This window comes from Hippoglossus stenolepis, chromosome 21, assembly GCF_022539355.2.
Source record: "Hippoglossus stenolepis isolate QCI-W04-F060 chromosome 21, HSTE1.2, whole genome shotgun sequence".
NCBI lineage: Eukaryota > Metazoa > Chordata > Actinopteri > Pleuronectiformes > Pleuronectidae > Hippoglossus > Hippoglossus stenolepis.
The window spans coordinates 5,543,054-5,559,259 of NC_061503.1; the positions used below are offsets into that span (position 1 = coordinate 5,543,054).

Below are 16,206 nucleotides of genomic sequence, written 5' to 3' on the forward strand. Positions count from 1 at the left end.
CACGAAAAGTCATGACCATAACATTGATATTGTCGTATTATCTGGGAGACGTCTTCTCTATTTTTAAATTCAGGGCAATTCCAATAAAAGAGAATTTAAGGATGGTAAAACACTTGTGCAGCCAGCTGCCCCTCAAACTTTATAACTCTTTCTTTTTTAATCTTTCTTTTCTAAATCCTTCCTCAGGTGAAATTTCCCTCTGAAATTTCAGACCAAGGAATGTGAGACTGTGAATTTTGGTATTACTTTTGCTCAATAAAAAAGTCAATTATAAGAGGGCTGGAGTGATGTGAGGTATTTCTGCTTCTGCTGACTATTATCCAGGACTGAAAGTAGCACCATCACTTGCTGTCGAACATTCCCTCCCTCTACTTTACAACCTGGTTCCCACTGTCAGATCGACCCTCCATCTGAGGCCTAATAGAAATCCCAAGGCTGGTCAGGGCATTCTTCTTTGGAAATGGCATAAATGGAGAACCAATCTACTCGCCCCGTAATGTCAGAGCCATGACCAGTTTAAAAAACAATTCATGTCGAGTACATACATACAAAAGTCTTTAATCCACTCCCTAAATAACCATTTGAAACCAAAAGTAACCTGATCAAATGTAAACAAACATGAGCCTTGGTTCAGACTATCAGGTGTAAATTTCATCTAATACTATCAACATAATTATCAAGAGTTAAAACTTAAATAGAAATAAATTACTATTAAAGCATAAAATGCCAACAAGAGGCTGTAAATTGTGTCTATAATTTGTTCATGCTAAAGAACTAAGTTAATCGAAAATATATTTCAGAAAGATCATGTGTGCAATTTATAAGAGCAAAGCTGATATCTGTCAATATATTTCATTTGAATGTAAAATATATATAATTATCGCCAGGGTTGAAAACATGTTAAAACCAAACCAGAGAAAAACTGAGATAAGGAAGTGATGGAGATTAGATTAATCTTTCCTTTCCTCTCTCGTTCTCAGGGAAACGTGGACAATTTCTAATCGTTTGACATTAGTCTTATCAAATCACTTATCGGAGCTTGTAATAATTAACAACCTCAGAATCACCACTGGGAATCTTAATTTATTTTCCATTCAGGACTACAAGTTGTAGAAGTTCTCTTCTGAAAATAAATGATGTTACTACTGTATTTACCGAAGATGAGAAATGTACTTGAACTTGGGCTCATAGTTTCAAAAACAAACACCTCAGTTCACCTCAGCTCCGCAAAGCCTTTTAGCATCTTTCAGCTCATTGTTATTGGTTTTCTCTACCCACAAATTCACTGGTTTGGTTCAGTCTCCAGGCTTTCCAGACACAGCAGAAAATCCGATACCGTAAATATATAATATAAATTGGCAGATATAAAAAATTAGCAATGATTCCAAATAAGTTGGTATCAAACCTTTATGACAAAGAAATGCAATTTAGGCCTAATATTTTACAGTTTAACCATGAACATTAATTAAAACACAAACCAAATATTAAAAAAACCTGAATTAAAACATTAACATATTTTTATGTAAAATATAAACATAAATGCACATCTGCAAAATCTGGAAAATAAAGGTTTTCATATCTGCGCATATATCTGCAAACAGAAATGCTAGACCAGATTGTCTGTAAAAGGCTCATATAGGCTGATTTTTATCGGCCAACCTATAAATCTGTCAGGCAAGTTAATTCATGCACATTCATAAAGGCTCTGCATCTCGGATCAAATGAATTTGTGCATGTTTATCATTTCCCTCCTCTGATTAGCAATAATAGTTGAACACCATCGCTGCAGCTCTGCTAAATCCCAAAGGAGATATGATGCAAGACAAATTTCATGGGTTTATAAAGCTGGAAAAGGGAATTTTGTTATTTAAATAGACGTCACCCTGAGACTTCACACTTCAGTGCCGGCTCAGATTTCCTACTGAATTTTCTTCTCTGAGACACTTGATGAGCATTGGCTGTGTACAGATTCCCCTGAGGGAAATCAAACAAATGTAATTGTAAGAGTCAGATAGCGGATTCAGGGGATGTTTTTCTATTGCAGCATTATACCTCTTTAGACATGATAAGGCCAAGTTCTCCTTCAGGGGAACACTTATCTTAAACTTTTATGAATAAACGTGGCATCTGAACGTGTCATGCTGAATTTCTCTGGAGGAGAGTCAGCCTGCCAAAGTGAAATGCCCAAAAACTCATCAGCATCTCCTGCAGCATCCTCCTACAGGTCGTAAATATGTGTGTGTATGTGTGTGTGTGTCTCAGTTAGAAAAAATAATAAAAAATACAGAAAAAAAATCGAACTCACCCCAGCTGCAAAGCCTAAACTTCCATCCAAGATGCGCTTCTGAAAAGAGCAGACAAAAAGACGGATTGTTTACAAGTCAGTTAAATCAATATCCTCAAACCCGGACAGTGTAGCATCTAGCCCGTCAGTAGATCACTTTACTGTTGACTTGGACTGGAAAACAGGCAACATGTCCTGAGAGTTGGACGTTCAAAGATAACAGAAAAGTACAATCTATGAGCAAAACCATTCTGTCAGTAGAGGGATTGCATGTTAGGTATTTAACGCTGGCAAAAGTCAAATCAACAGCTGCTGAATGGCTTTGTGCATCTGAAAACAAATCAAGCCAACATAAATAACATATGCTTTTTGTATGTGCTGTTCACATCTGGGAAATAATTATTCACTGGTACATGACGCATTTTGTAAATTAATGCATTATTTGCCACTGTGATCTAACATAAAGAAAACCACATTAAAGGAATAGTTTACATAAATAAAAAATACGCTTATGTGTATTCTCCCCAAGTGATAAAGCAGAAGATAGAATACCACTCTCATAGCATCTGTCATTACAATGTAAAGCCAGGAAACTGTTAGCTTAGCTTAGCATTAAGACTGCAATCATGGAGAAAGCAGCTAGCCAAGCTAATGTGATGCAGCCTCATAATTATAATCATAATAACGGTGTCAAAGTCATCGCCGGTGTAAATGTGATAAATCAACATCCTTATTATAGAAATAAAGCATTTTTGTTGTCTTCAAATGCTCAGTTATGCTGTTACTACTTGTCCTTACACAGGTTATCTTATAGCAAATTAAACAGTTAAACAAAATTATTGTTTCAGCCCATCAGCCAGACGGGGACACAATTTAGTAGATAGCCGAGCCCACGAAACAGAAGCCAAACTGAACATCACTATCATTTTAACATTTTTGTCCGAATCTAACCCAAGTGCTGATGAGCTTGGGTCGGGAGCGTGCACTCTGTTACGCCAGAAAGATATCACTATCAAGACAGGATTGAAAATTTAAAAGTAATACCGTGATATAATACTGTCACCTTTCAAAAAGTGAAAAATCCCGTGATATATACAGTACTTCAGGTCATATCAAGCACCCAAACTGTGATACTTTTGGACAGAGCCACGCTAACAGTTTCTGCTTTTTCCAGTTTTTATGCTAGGCTAAGCTAGACAACTGCTGCCTCTAGCAATATATTAACTATATTTACTGTAGAGACATGGGCATGGCATCAACTTTCAAATAGGTATATTCCCCAGTGCAGAAAAGTAACCCCTTTAAAACAGTGTGTGAGGTGTTCCCTGAAGCTCAGAGTGACAGTTGGTACCTGGCGGCTGGAGAAGACGAACACCAGGGCGGCTCCGGCGGCGGTCAGACCCCAGGTGAACAGAGTCCCCAGCAGGGCCTGGGTCACAGGGGTGTAGCCTTCAAGCATGGCGCCACAGCTGGACACACAACAGACACACACTCAAGTTATCCTATTGCATTCAGTTTGCACTGGAAGAGGTTGCAGAAAATCTCTTTGGGGGAAAACATTAGATGGATTAAAAGCTTACAGAAACCACTCCTTTTTGAATTAGTCCTACAAGCCTAAAGTAAATATTGTCCCTTGTGGATGCTGCCATTGATGCTAAATTTGACATTCAAAAGCAACATAACCACAACACTCCGAGGAAGCTTATGTCTTTGGTGCCCAATACGTATCGACAAGAACAACAACTGACCAGACAACAGAGGAAAGAACAGGAGTACGTGTGCTTCAACGGACTCCTCTTGAATCAATAACTTTGCCTTTAAGCCCTCACATTAGTAATCCAGCACACACCTGCCTGTGTTTGTTTCCGCTTACAGAACAGAAAATGAGCGTCAAATCCTGTTTGCTCAGGATGTTAATATCCCAGACTTTTTTCATTTGCATCTGTGTGGACGGACCTGTTGAGGCCCGCCCAGAAATTACACAGCAGATGATACTGTAGGAAAGAAAAAGCTTATACTTCATGTTCTTCCATGTAAAAGGTACCGGACAGAAATGTGCAGTACGTGCTTTGAATACTATTGTGTAACCACAATACAGCCAAACACAATTTAAGTGGCAGTTTAACAGACAGATAGAAACTCACTTGTGTTTACTTGAGGTTCATCACAGAGGTGAGTTTTGCTTTGAAGCAAACCTGTGTAACTTGCTGAGAAGGGGCCACTGTGATCCCAACTAGACTGACAGGATAAGATTACATCTTACGACAGAATGATATTCCCCTCGTAAAATGTCCCAAATAATGACTTCTCTCGTGACTTTTTTCCCCCTCAAAATGACGTCACTCTCGAAAATCTCTTCTCTCATTAAACCCACTTAGTGAAGGTTAAACCATTAGCAAACCTGTCCCTCCTGTGCGGTTTGATTTTGGTTTGGCTTTGTTTGAAACATTAGGAAGTACTTTTTAAATTAGTGTGTCGGCTTAGTGTAGGCACCTCAGGACTTTGGGATTGTTCCGACTGAAAGTGCAGGGATTTCAAGCTATCTCCGTGATTCAGAGCAGAATCTGTGAAAGCAAGACACTTCCCTAAGAACGCAGGGTTTTTTCTTACGTCAGAAGCTACATGGCTTCACTTGAAAGCAGCTTTGACTGTCAGCCCATCACATTCCTAGGTAGAGGATGAAAACTGTTAACTGTTTATGAGTGGTGAAATTATTTAGCAGTGTACGCTGTGGGGAGCTGCTTTCATGTAACCATGCACATGACATTTTCATGAGCATGTGAATCAAAAAATCATTCAATGGGAATATTTACCAGGCAGCAGCAGTGGAAGCCTTTAAGATGTATTGACAACTTCTTATGGCAAAAATGACTCACTAACACTCATGTGTGTGTGTGTGTTACAATGATGTGTGTGTGTCTGTATTTTTATAATAGGTGGTCAGTTTATCCAAACAATGTCTTTTTGAAAAATTGGAGCTAAGTGTGGAAAAATGTTGCTGCGTATTTCTGCATGTGCCCCTTTGTAAACAGAACCACATACCTCTGTCCTTAGGTCCACTGTTACTGTCACTACTTCAACTCTGCTTGAGTGTTTCCATCTTATGTTTGACTGAATCTACATTAACTTCAATATTAATATTTAATTGACAATTTTAGAGACTAGCTGAAGTGCAGCTAGTTTTCAGTAGTGACACAGTGTGTATAAGTGAGTCTTTGTGAAAACCGATTTACACACACACACGCGCGCGCGCGCACACACACACACACACACACACACACACGTAATGTCTCCAGGTAAGTGACATGACTAACCTGTAAATGAAAGCCAACCGGCTAATTCCTAACACCTGCTCGTCTTGAAATTTCAAAATAACGCGGTTGTATGTCACTTCAGCGCTGTTGGTGACATTAGGAGACGTCATACATTAATTCGGCTTCCTTCTCTTTCACCCTGACTCAGTGTTAGTGGTCATTTTTTGGAATAAGTTTCAGTTCTACTCACTTCTCTCCACTGGCACCTCGACTGCTGCTGTATTTACTTCCTACTTCCCGGTACACGTGTCTATGACAGGATAAGCCCCGCCCCTACTCGCGGTCTATTGGTCAACACGTTTGACAGCAGCAGTGGTCGGGGGCACGATCATTCATAAAAAGAAATACACGTGAAAAACTCACAATGTGCAGGATTGCAGGATGTGTGTGTGTAGAATTACATACAAATACAAAGACATATATGTATATATAAGTGTGTGTGTATATATATTTAAATATACACATATACAAACATATAGGAATAGCCAGACAGATAGATAGATAGATAGATAGATAGATAGATAGATAGATAGATAGATAGATAGATAGATAGATAGATAGACAGACAGACAGACATAAGCTGTTTGAAGGTTAAAACTTGCTTTTGCGATTAGGGTTAAAAATAGGATTAAGCTTTTAGTTGTGATAATAAAGATTCGGGTATGGGGCCAGTACAAGGATGTGTGTGTGTCTGTATTTTTATAATAGGTGGTCAGTTTATCCAAACAACGTCTTTTTGAAAAATTGCTGCTAAATGTGGAAAAATGTTGCTGCTTATTTCTGCATGTGCCCCTTTGTAAACAGAACCACATACCTCAGTCCTTAGGTCCACTGTTACTCTCACTGCTTCAACTCTGCTTGAGTGTTTCCATTCATATTTACAACACTTGTTACTTTACAATATAAGGATTTTGTAATAATAACAATAAGAATTTCTTGAGGCAAATCATACAAGGAAAGGCTGTGTTATTTCTAAAGCACAGTTCAACATATAAGTAGATTCAAGGTGCTGTACAGGGACATTGAAATCAACACAGAGACTAAATTAAAAGAAAACAATTTAAAACAATTAGTTTCGTTAAAGGGGTAAAAAATACAAACTATTAAAATAAAAGGAAAACAAATTAAGCAATGACAATACCTTAGATTTTGTAAAATGGCACTTGTCAATAAAAACGGGATTTAAAAGCTGCAGTGGATTGGTGATTCCTAAAACTACCAGGCAGTTGGTTCCAGTGTTGTGCTGCATCGTGACTAAAGGCTGCTTCATTTTGTCTAGACATTGCTGCAGGTACCACGAGCTGACCACTCTCAATGACAATGATAACAACAATACTCATATGATTAGTGCACAAACTACATGGGCAAAAAAGCCTCAGGCCTCCAGCAGGTCGGAGTCTTTACTGCAGGACATCCCCCTCCTCTCCCCCCCAGCATTTCCTGTCTGTCTCCACTGGCTCTATTCAGATAATACACAATCATGCCACTCTCACAACAGCCATAGTACTTTTACTTTTGCTACTTAGCGAATAATTTTCTCATTTGTAATTTACTTCAGTTCGTTATATTTACACTGTGGTACTACTTTCATCAGTATCATATCATACTTCTCCCCCACTGGTTCTTCAGTGCACGTGTGTGTGCACGTGCAGACCTTTTTGTTCCTTTTGAGTTCTAACAGGAAACAGACTCTGGAGAGTTTTCTCTTCCCGGTGGAAGTTTCCAGGATTGCTGCTTTCGCTCACCTCTCTGTGGTAATTCCTAGGCATGTTGACCCTTAACCTGTGGACTCATCACCACACATTTTCCCTGATGTTTACCGCCTTTCAACCTTTGGCATATCCTGCAAACACCACCAGAGTGATGTCGTAACAAACATCTGATGGTGATTTAAATTTGGTTTAATCACCAGCACTCACCATCCAAACTATGATCAAACTCTGTTACTGACAATGGAGATAGATCAGTCCGGGAATTTTTCTATTTAAAGTATTCTAAGCATCTTGCTTCCACAGAAAGTTGACTAATAATGTTTTTCCAGTATTTCCCTCTCATAAAAATACACCAGAGGGGTCTAAATTAAAACCACAGTTATCAGCATCCGTTCTCTGAGCTGTTCCACTGGACCTGCTGGGTTGACAGAAAAACAAAATCAGAAACCCTGCAGAGTTGGACATTATCAGCTGGGGATTTTTATTCTTACAAAGGAGTATTTCCTGCTAGTGACTGATATAGGATTTGTCTTAATCAGGGGCCGTAAAGGGGCCACAATTTACACAGAGGGGCCAATTATATGTCCAACATCCATTCACAATTCCTGATTCAGTTAAGTGCACAAGTCATTCCAAAGTTAGAAAACACACATTCTTAACATATCGTCATATTTATTGTTAGTATTGTTATCAAGTGACTAGTTTAAAAAATGAAATAAAATAAAAAAAGACTACTAACAGGACAGGGTAACCTCAGGGGCCCCTCAGATTTCAGCTAGGGCCACTGCCCCCTTGGATCTGCCCTTGTTTTCTGCCCCTACATTACATACTGTAAACAATAATTGTGCCCTCTTAAACATTTACTCTTGAAATAAATGCAGATTTTAATCTCATCGTCATAATGAAATACTTTTCCTTAAATCCATTTCTACTGATCTTTGTAATTTTTGTCCATAAGTGGGGCCTACCTGCCAGGAAACTGGTTTGCCTTCCTCCACTCTCTCTCCCCGTTTCACGCTATCCTGTCAATAAAGGTGAAATGTTTGGGGAAAAAAAGATATCTAAAATGTTAAAGGGTCAGTTCTCAACGTTTGGAAAATCATGTTATAAAATGTAAAATCTCCTGTATCTGCATTGCATTCTTTTAAAAAAGACAAACAGGCCTTTCTGCTTCTTCTCCGATAGGTTTTCAGTCTTTGCAGGATAGTTGAACATCTGTGCAACATGGCGGCTCAAGAAAGAAGCCCTCGCTGTTTGATTCTGAGGAACTGACATCAAATACTGATGTTTACCTGTGATGTGATAGATCTCTGCTGTTTTATGCTAATACAACATCAATACACCGGATGCTGGAAACATCTCAAAGAGACATCATATTGCATATTTGTTGGGGTCAGTTTTGCAGGAAAACACCAGGAAAACACAGGAAAACACCAACAAAGAAAAATCAAGAATCAACAAACATTAGAGAACACAAATCTCCATATGTCCAACTGGCCACAATAAATCCATCCACTGATGCTTGTAGATTGTGTAAGAGCAGCTTTATCCATGTTATTAATGAAACACAGACAACCAACATTCCCTCAAATATTTTACATTTCTGTGTTGCATTCGAAGCGAGATTTGCAGAGTTCATGAATGACTACGGGTTTTATGGAGAATGTTGCCGGGAAAAAGGATGAAAATAAGCTGACGCACAGAACCAATAAATAAGATCATAAGCTGTGTGGAATTTCCACATTTCTTTTGTGGACTTTCGCCCATTGCCAATTATCTTTTACTGAAAGTGCCCTGTTATGAAACTGTTTTGTAAAATGATGTGATTCATTTTTGCTGGAATAATCATTGTGTGTTATTCCATGACTGCAGATGGGCTCTGCGTTTCATCTGTCATTTTTTTTTTAGCAGGGCTATAGCAGCATAGCTCTATGGAATTATGGCCTGTCGGTCCACTGCTGTTGTTCATACTGAAATATCTCAAAAACCATTGGATAAGAGCGACCCCTGGCATTACCTGCTGTGTGGGGGACAGATGTCCCAGATCTGAGCCCAAGATTTGATTGGGACAGTTTGGGCTAAGATTTGCTGAGCAACCAAATACTCTGACAACTAGAAAATGTTATTACTATTTTATACCAGCTACGAAGTTTTACTCAATGAAACTGAATGAACTAAATTGCCGACCTTTGTCCATTGAAAGTAACTTAAATAAACGGACAGGGGGAAACCACTACATTTGTTGGTTTGTAGGCAAGATTACAGAAAAACAACAGAACGAATTTTCACAAAACCTGGTGGAAGGATGTGGTATGGGTCAGAGAAGGACTCATTAAATTTTGGTTTGGTTTGTGCTTCCTTGCTGTCAATGACTTGACAAATTAGGGCCTTCAGTCACTAAAAAACAAACACCATTAGCTTGGCTTACAGCAGTGAAAAAGATCGGTTTGCCATTGTTGGAACCCTATCAACTCCCTTGTGCATGGGTTCTGATGTACCTGGACATTGTGTACTGGGAGTATTTGACTGCTTGAGGTCATGGGACAAAGGAATCAATTATAGAGGCTTGATGTTCATTTATTTGTTTATATGTATTTTATATATGTATTTATTTCTATATTTGTGTTTTTGGATAAAAAATCTTTTCCACAGAATAGTTGCTGTTAAATCTTTTATAGAATTTTTCAGGTCCAAAGAAAATAAATCCTCAAGACACTGTCTGTCGTCTGAGTTTTCCTTTTCTCAGTGGATAACCTCGACATCAAATTGATGTTGGTTGCACAAACTTTAGACATTTATGGTTCCCAGAAGATGTTTTTGTCTGTGGTGTTTTCATTTCAGAAATGTGAAAGATTAGGTTCACACTTTCAGATTTTAATAAAGACATCACAGACAAGGGCAAGATACAGTGATTGTTTAAATTAGGGGATAACAGCGCACATGGACGACCCACACCAGGATGATATATAGTGTATATAGTGCTGCACTCATGAATCACTCGCAAATTGTGAAAACAAAACAGAAAAGAGAGCTTAACAGAAAAAGCTGGCAATATGTAAGGTGAGTGGGGGTCAGCTGTCAGACAGGCACTTTAGTTAAAGCATTCTGTCCCCTTTAGAATTGTTTATCACCAACATAACAAAGATTAAAAGCCACAATGTAACTTGAAACCTTCGCTCGTCACCCCACGAGAATCACGTAAGATGGTGTAAAGAAAGAAAAATCCTTGGAGCAAAGTAAAACCTGAGAACTTAGGATATGTTAAGAAAGAGAACAACTTTTCTGATGAATAGCAAAATAGCCCTTTACCTTGAGTGTGCAGATGCGACATGCATTGTATTGCATGCGGCACGCTCTTTTGCTTTATAGTCGGCTCATGCGTCACGTGTGATGGAAGCCAACACGTCTGGTCTGAACATGGAGGTAAAATACTGCCCGTGGAACATGGAGCTGTCAGACTTTTCCAAATATAGCACCCACAAGACAAAGTGTCTCCAGTGATGTTGTAACAGGCATTTATTTCTCCATTTAATTGGGACCAGTTAAAAGTTGAGGGGATGGTATGTCTAGAGAAATCTGTGGCATCCGATGAATGCGCTCTCAGTTAAGGTGTTAAGTGCCTTTGGGGGAATTACTGGATGAAGGTTGAAGACCCGGCTAGTTTTGCTTGCTGTATTGACGGTGGGTGGCGGAACAAACTGGAGGTTCTTTTTTCCTGGGGGATGTTCCCGGGGTATTCCAGCTATGCGTGTCAGAGCAGCAACAGGACGGGGTCATTGCTTATCTTCACCAAGCGCCCCACCACCCCTCCCCTGCTGTCTCATCTCCACTCCCTTGTCACCTTCCCCTTTTTCTCCCTTTTCACTTCCCTCAATTCATCATAGACGGTGTGTAAAAAACAGTGCGGAAGGCTGGGAGGAGGATGGACGGAGTCGGAGAAGCAGACAACGGCATCTGCATGTCAAATGTCAGAAAACAAAAACCCTGAGAGAATAGACAGGAGGACTTTATCTTTGACTGTCGGCAGATTTACTCAGTCGGGGCTGTAAAGGTGGGTGGCCCCAGCGATGAGATAGTGTTAATAAATGTGTGTGTGCCAGTTGGTTTAGTTGTGTGACCCCCTGCTAAACTGTGAAGGAGCCAGAGAAGGGTTGTGGAGTAGGGATGGGGGTGAAGTAAACAGAAGAGGAAAGAAAGATGGAAAGAAAGAGTTATGAAAACAAAAGTATTGTAGCAGATGGGGGCCGGGGTTTACCTTGGAAACAGCATTACAGCAGAGGCACTAGGGAAGCACTCGGGAGGGGGGCATGAGCCAAGCTGGAGTTTATCACAATCTCTGGAGACTGATGGACAAGAAGAGAGGGGGGTGGAAGGGTCCCCCACCCAGTAGAAACACTCCTCACACACTGTGGGGGGAAGAGATATAAAAGGGCTTCCAGGGAGAAGGAGTGCTCAGGCAAGCGTCTGAGCAGGCAGTCCTGCTCATTTCCACATCGCTGTACATCCCTGACAGTGTGTGCGTGTATGTGTGTGTGTGAGAAAGAGTACGAGTGTCTGACAGAAGTGTGCGGTCCCCACCACTCAAGGATTAAACTTGGACAGGTCTCCTTCTCCAGAGGATAAGAAGAGTATTGACTGGATTGGGGAGGTGATGAAGAGCTGCTGAAGCCGGGCTGTCGTTGAACCTGTGAACACTGTTTGATATTTAGGGGGGGTTTCTTTTTTGGTTGTGTTGTTTAGCCCTCTCCCTCTGAGTAGAGGTGAAGAGGTGACTCTGGAAGTGCTTGCAGAGGAATTTAAGCAGAAGCAGAGATTTGATCCCACTGAGCTGCCACTGGTCTGCAGGCAGTTTTGTGTTTTTATTCTCTTTTAATCATTCCCTTGATGCTGAGGCAGAATGGACGGCTCCTCTCTGTTGGACACCAATTACAATGACACTTACGTGGATGAGCGTTTTTACTACGAGGACAACATTGATGCGTTTGGCATCACCATGGCCATTCTCTACCCGTTGGTGTGCATCCTGGGACTAGCTGGGAATTCCCTTGTCATCATCGCCATTGTGAAATTAGACAAAATGTCATCGTCCACGACGGTGTATGTTTTCAACCTGGCCCTGGCCGATGGACTCTTCATGGTTGGTCTGCCATTCATAGCGAGCCAGAACTTCCTGAACCGCTGGGTGTTTGGTGACATTGCATGCAAAGTGGTCATGGTGCTGGACGGCATCAACCAGTTCACCAGCGTCTTCTGCCTGACAGTGATGAGCATCGACCGCTACATGGCGCTGGCCGACCCGCTTCGGTTTGCGCGCTGGAGAACGCCGCGCTGCGCAAAGATCATTTCGGCGGTTCTGTGGCTGTTCTCGCTCCTCACCATCCTCCCCATGGCGCTTCACTTCTCGGCGGATAAAGGCCTGTGCATACCAGAGCTCGTCTCGGACACCTGGTGGCTCGGCATCCTCTCTTACACCTTTGTCATGGGATTTGCTCTGCCATTCATGATGATGATCGCATCCTACACGGCGCTCCTGCTCACCCTGCGGCTCCAGCGACTCAGAAGGTCGACACCAAACCAGGAAAGCCACCGGCTGGAGCGACAGGTCACCAGGATGGTGGTGGCGGTGGTGGTCGTGTTTGGAGTGTGCTGGCTGCCGTTTTACACCTTCAACTTCTGCTCCCTGCATCAAAGTGGTCTGGTGCTGACTTTCGCCAGAGCTTTTGAGTGCATGGTCCTTTTGTCCTACTCATGGAGCTGTGCTAACCCCATCCTCTACGCCTGCCTCTCCGATACCTTCAGGAGGCACTTCCGCACCCTCCTCTGCCCCATGGTCAAGTCATCTCCCAGCATGCAGTGCAACACTGAACGGTATGACTTGAATGACACAGGGGCGCGGGATGTCACCATACTCGCATAGAGAGAAGACTAAAGACTGAGTCACCATTTATTTCCATTTCCTGCACTGCATGATACCTTCAACTTATTTACTCATTTGATTGTAATTAACCCTAATTTTAGTTTTTATTTGTTATTTTGGAAACAGTTACAGATTATTGTTGAACATATTTTCTTTAAGCTTGTTATTTCCTGGGTGATTGAGTTCGGTTTCTTCCTAACTGTGTAACCACACATGTGTACACAAGGTGATAACTCATAGCCGTCTCAAATAACAGTGTTTGATATCATGTCTACAGAGACTCCTGGTGATCGCACACTCCACTGTTTGAGTAGTGACTGTAAATCATTCTCACCAGCTGTAAAGTTTACCCTGTCCTCCCTGTGTAAACGAAAGGGTTGGCTTTCTGCTTTCCAATTTCTTTCTCACGAAAAAATGTCTTTAAAGGTCAAGAAAGGCCAAAAAAACATACTTTTTTCATTCATTTTTTTCATTTTGACTTCGAGGATTTTCCATAAAGCTCTTCATCCGACAAATCCCCCCCCACTTGTTAAGAGTGCAGACCCCCTCCTCCCCGCTCCGTCTGACTCAGACGTGTTGTATAATTTGTCGTCTAATAACTCAGACGGCCGAGCTGACCTGCTCTAGTGCATCTCCTTATACTGCTTTTCACCAGGAACTAATGAAATGCGGCACAAGAGGCTTGAAGTGAGGACAGGTGGAGTGTAAACAGCGTAGCATGGGTCACATGCCTTTGGCCAAACACCAGCACACAAAGACGCACACAGACACACACACACAGACAGGCCCCTCGACTCCCACAGCTGGTGGCTTTCGAGTGTTGAATAGCGTCAAATGTGTGTGTGTTTGTGCGTGGGTGGCCATGTGCATGCATCTCTATGTCTTGTATGTCAAGGTTAGGCCTTAGAAATATATGTTGTTTTCTAACCATGCATTTACATAGACAACCTGCTGCATTATGAATGTAAATTTGTTACACATGTTGACCTCTAGAGGGCACACCAGAGAGCTCACACCTCAAACAACCACTGGATTTTCATTATGTAAACAATAAACATGACGACACGAAATTGGTCTTTGTATTCTGCGGCCAGTTCAGGCAACTGATTACTGGTGGACAAAAAACACCGTTTACAACAATTTCCAACGTGGGCAGACGTAGCAAACTCAGAATTGATTTCCACATCAACTTACAAAATTATATTCATCTGTCCTCAGCTAATTTGACTGGCATGTTTGTCATACGTTTAACATACAGACCTAGGTAAGTGCAGAATTCCTCTATTAGCATGTCTTCAAAACTTTCCACAATACTGTTTGTACACTGCCCCCTACCTTTCATGCACATATTGCGATTGCATACGGGTAGCGCTAATTTTTGAGGACATGCCAAATGGACCAAGGATATGTGACGCTGCCATCATGCACTCCGGAATGTGTATTTTAAAACAAGTATATGTCCTAACTTGCTGTTGATTTTCTTAAATTTTATTAAGTTAGCTAAAAACCTTGTGTAATGAAAATTACAGCAGATGAGACATTTTAGAAGCAGTCTTGGGTGTAGCTTGATTAAAATGCTTTTTATGGGGCCAACATTGTAGAAACATTATTTGCACACGTGTAGAGAATTGTGTAACGGTATCTCAACCTGTGTGTGTGTGTGTAACCAGATTCGTAAACGTGTAAAAGAATCAGCAAACGCATGCTGAGATTTGCAAATGCGTACAGGAATCTGCAAACGCGTATTCAGAATGTGTGTAATCATATATTAAACATCTGTAAATGTGCAATTACATTTGCAAGTATGTTCAGACTGAATGTGAACGTGTGTGGACAAATCTGCTGATATGTGAATAGATCTATAAATGTGTAGATACATTTTTTACCCGTTTATATAGATATTAATGGCTACAAAGGGAAAATGTTTAGCTACAACAGCTGGAAATATATTTACAACTCAGACGGGCCTATCATTTTAGGATTTTTGCCAAACTTCTGGTGCATCACATGGTCAAATGCGTGGATGCAGGTTGATATGGACAAATCTCCATAAGTATTACACACCCATGGATTGAGATACAGTTACACAACACACACACACACCCACACACACACACACACCCACACACACACACACACACACACACACACACACACACACACTCAAATAACATTGCTATATTATATATATATATAAAAACAACAGACATTCACCTGAATACAAAGAAAATTTCATGTAGTAGCAAGTACATGCTTCTTTTAATTACCTTCCATTCATGTCAGTACTCTGGTGTCAGCTTTAAAAGCCCCTTTTCAAAGGAATGCATTATGCATCAGAACGAGAGACGACAAATGTAAACACCGTCAACACTGACCGGAGGATCCAATCACAGCATCTGAAGACTCAGATTTACACATGTAAAAAGAAATATCTTTTTCTATTTGCATTCAAAATCTGTGATGTAAATATGTATAAATAATCTGTCATAATCTGTATTTTGTAGAGAAATGTATGATATATGATGATATTTGAACATATACCACAGATTTGAGTGTCTCCTTTTTAAACTGCGTGTCAGTGTTCTGTTACTGAACTGTTAGTGATACTAAATGTGAATAAAGACATGTTGCCTGGGCTCGAACTTCACAGATCACTTCATATTAATCATTACTGCAGCCACCCTACTTTCTATCCTATAAGTATTTCACTTAGATGTTATTGCGATATATTTAGTAAATAATACATTTTTGGATTCCCAAACTGGGTTTCTTCTCAGCCGCCTGCTCCCAGACTTTATCCCGGGGGCTATTCTGTGAACTGGAAAGACTCTGTAAATGTCAAGCCCGCCGTAGCTGCGACCCACTTGTGTCTGCCAGCCTGGTCTTGAAAGAGATAATAAACCCTCACCACAGTCGTCTCCTGAAAGTTTTAAAGAAGCTCAAGTGCCGACGGTAAAGATTACACTCAAAGATACACTC

The 16,206-nt window shown here is 40.8% G+C and overlaps 2 protein-coding genes across 5 annotated transcripts in view; one reads left to right on the top strand and one right to left on the bottom strand.

Annotated features, from left to right (window-relative positions):
• Window positions 1–5,843, bottom strand: part of LOC118100437 (zinc transporter ZIP11) — a 123,149-nt gene extending 117,306 nt beyond the window's left edge. For 2 of the 4 annotated variants that reach the window (XM_047338272.1, XM_047338271.1), the window contains exons 1-3: window positions 5,599–5,782; window positions 3,636–3,753; window positions 2,306–2,344 (exon numbers count right to left, since the gene is read on the bottom strand). In XM_047338272.1, the coding sequence (XP_047194228.1) occupies window positions 2,306–2,344; window positions 3,636–3,753; window positions 5,599–5,708 (267 nt within the window). In that variant the 5' untranslated portion in view covers window positions 5,709–5,782. The other 2 variants (XM_035145550.2, XM_035145552.2) reach the window with 2 other exon arrangements.
• Window positions 5,844–11,874: 6,031 nt separating this feature from the next.
• LOC118100188 (somatostatin receptor type 5) lies at window positions 11,875–15,869 on the top strand. The gene has a single exon (XM_035144987.2). It carries the CDS (start codon window positions 12,208–12,210, stop codon window positions 13,225–13,227), a length of 1,020 nt encoding a protein of 339 aa, XP_035000878.1. The 5' UTR covers window positions 11,875–12,207; the 3' UTR covers window positions 13,228–15,869.
• Window positions 15,870–16,206: the final 337 nt, after the last annotated feature.

Bases quoted from the DNA above. Each gene is read 5' to 3' on its own strand.
- LOC118100188 (XM_035144987.2), top strand. From the start codon at position 12,208: ATGGACGGCTCCTCTCTGTTGGACACCAATTACAATGACACTTACGTG.